This window comes from Trichinella spiralis, assembly GCF_000181795.1.
Source record: "Trichinella spiralis strain ISS 195 chromosome Unknown Scfld2609, whole genome shotgun sequence".
Lineage (NCBI taxonomy): Eukaryota > Metazoa > Nematoda > Enoplea > Trichinellida > Trichinellidae > Trichinella > Trichinella spiralis.
Genome location: NW_003529548.1, coordinates 1 through 1,063, shown reverse-complemented (window position 1 = coordinate 1,063; position 1,063 = coordinate 1). Strand labels below are relative to the sequence as shown.

Sequence of the window (1,063 nt, the reverse complement as noted above, 5' to 3'; positions counted from 1 at the left end):
CGCTGACACTTCCATTTTTTACAAAATTAAAGTTTGAAGAACCTTCTCTCAATCAACTGCACAGCTATTGTGACAATTATTTTATCTGATTTTATGCCAATTGAAATGCGATGCCGAATTCTGTGCTGAAAATTACTGAAAATTCGAAAATGACCTCTATATTTACTATTCAATCATCATATAAACTATCTGGCACAAAACGCCATAACAAAAACATTGACTATGTCAAAACACGCCTCCGCTTCTTTGGATTTGAGATTTCAAAATTCAAAAATGCCCTACATAAATCGAAGTTGATTTCTTATACAAAAAGACACTTTCAAGTGAATAATTTGCAAATGAAAGCTTGTTTAGCTACGGAAAAATGATTTGCAATAAAAGCAGATGCCTTTAATGGACAAACACTACGCGCGCAGCGTTAAAAGTAGTTTATGTGAGATGGAAATTACTGTAAAAATGAATTCTTATCTCATCTCGACATAATATAAAAACAAAAAGTACAGTTTTAAAGCGAAAAATATCTTTCGTACATCTTACTTATTACAATCTTAGGTAACTTAATAATTAAACAAAGGAATTATGTTCTTAACACTGCCTCAGAAAATAAGCACACAGAAGAAATCGCATTTACCTTTTGTCTTCTTCTTTTGTTCTGTTTCGTGCGGTCCGTGATTTGCTTCGTGTCGTCCGCATTTTCACTTTTTTTCACTTTGGTTTTCACTTTATAGCTGTAAAAATGATATTTAGTCAAAACTGTTCTCGTATTATCACGTAGTAAAAGTACCAACAAACTTAAAACTGTATTTGGAAATGTAATAATTAACTGTTTTTTAATTGTTAAACACTTATACAGAGAATGAGTAGAAAAATATGTTGAAGACCTTTCCGCCATTTCATTTCTTGAGGAATTACTTTTCTCAATTGGAATTTGCTTCACAACTACTAAACAGAGGCATGTGCGCAAAGAACGTTTTACCACGCTACGTTGTGCCAAGAAACTGAAATTAACAAGTGCCTGCTAAATAACGAGACCGCCCGATTTATGGCGGTTCTTTTGTGCAAA

At 32.9% G+C, this 1,063-nt stretch overlaps 1 protein-coding gene across 1 annotated transcript; it reads right to left on the bottom strand.

The window, feature by feature from the left end:
• Positions 1-26: 26 nt before the first annotated feature.
• Tsp_14614 (conserved hypothetical protein) lies at positions 27-728 on the bottom strand (the record flags this gene model as incomplete). The annotated part of the gene is made up of 2 exons (XM_003368357.1): positions 27-125; positions 632-728. Coding segments are annotated over 2 exons (196 nt in total), but the record flags the coding sequence as incomplete, so codon positions are not given.
• Between the last annotated feature and the right edge of the window lie 335 nt (positions 729-1,063).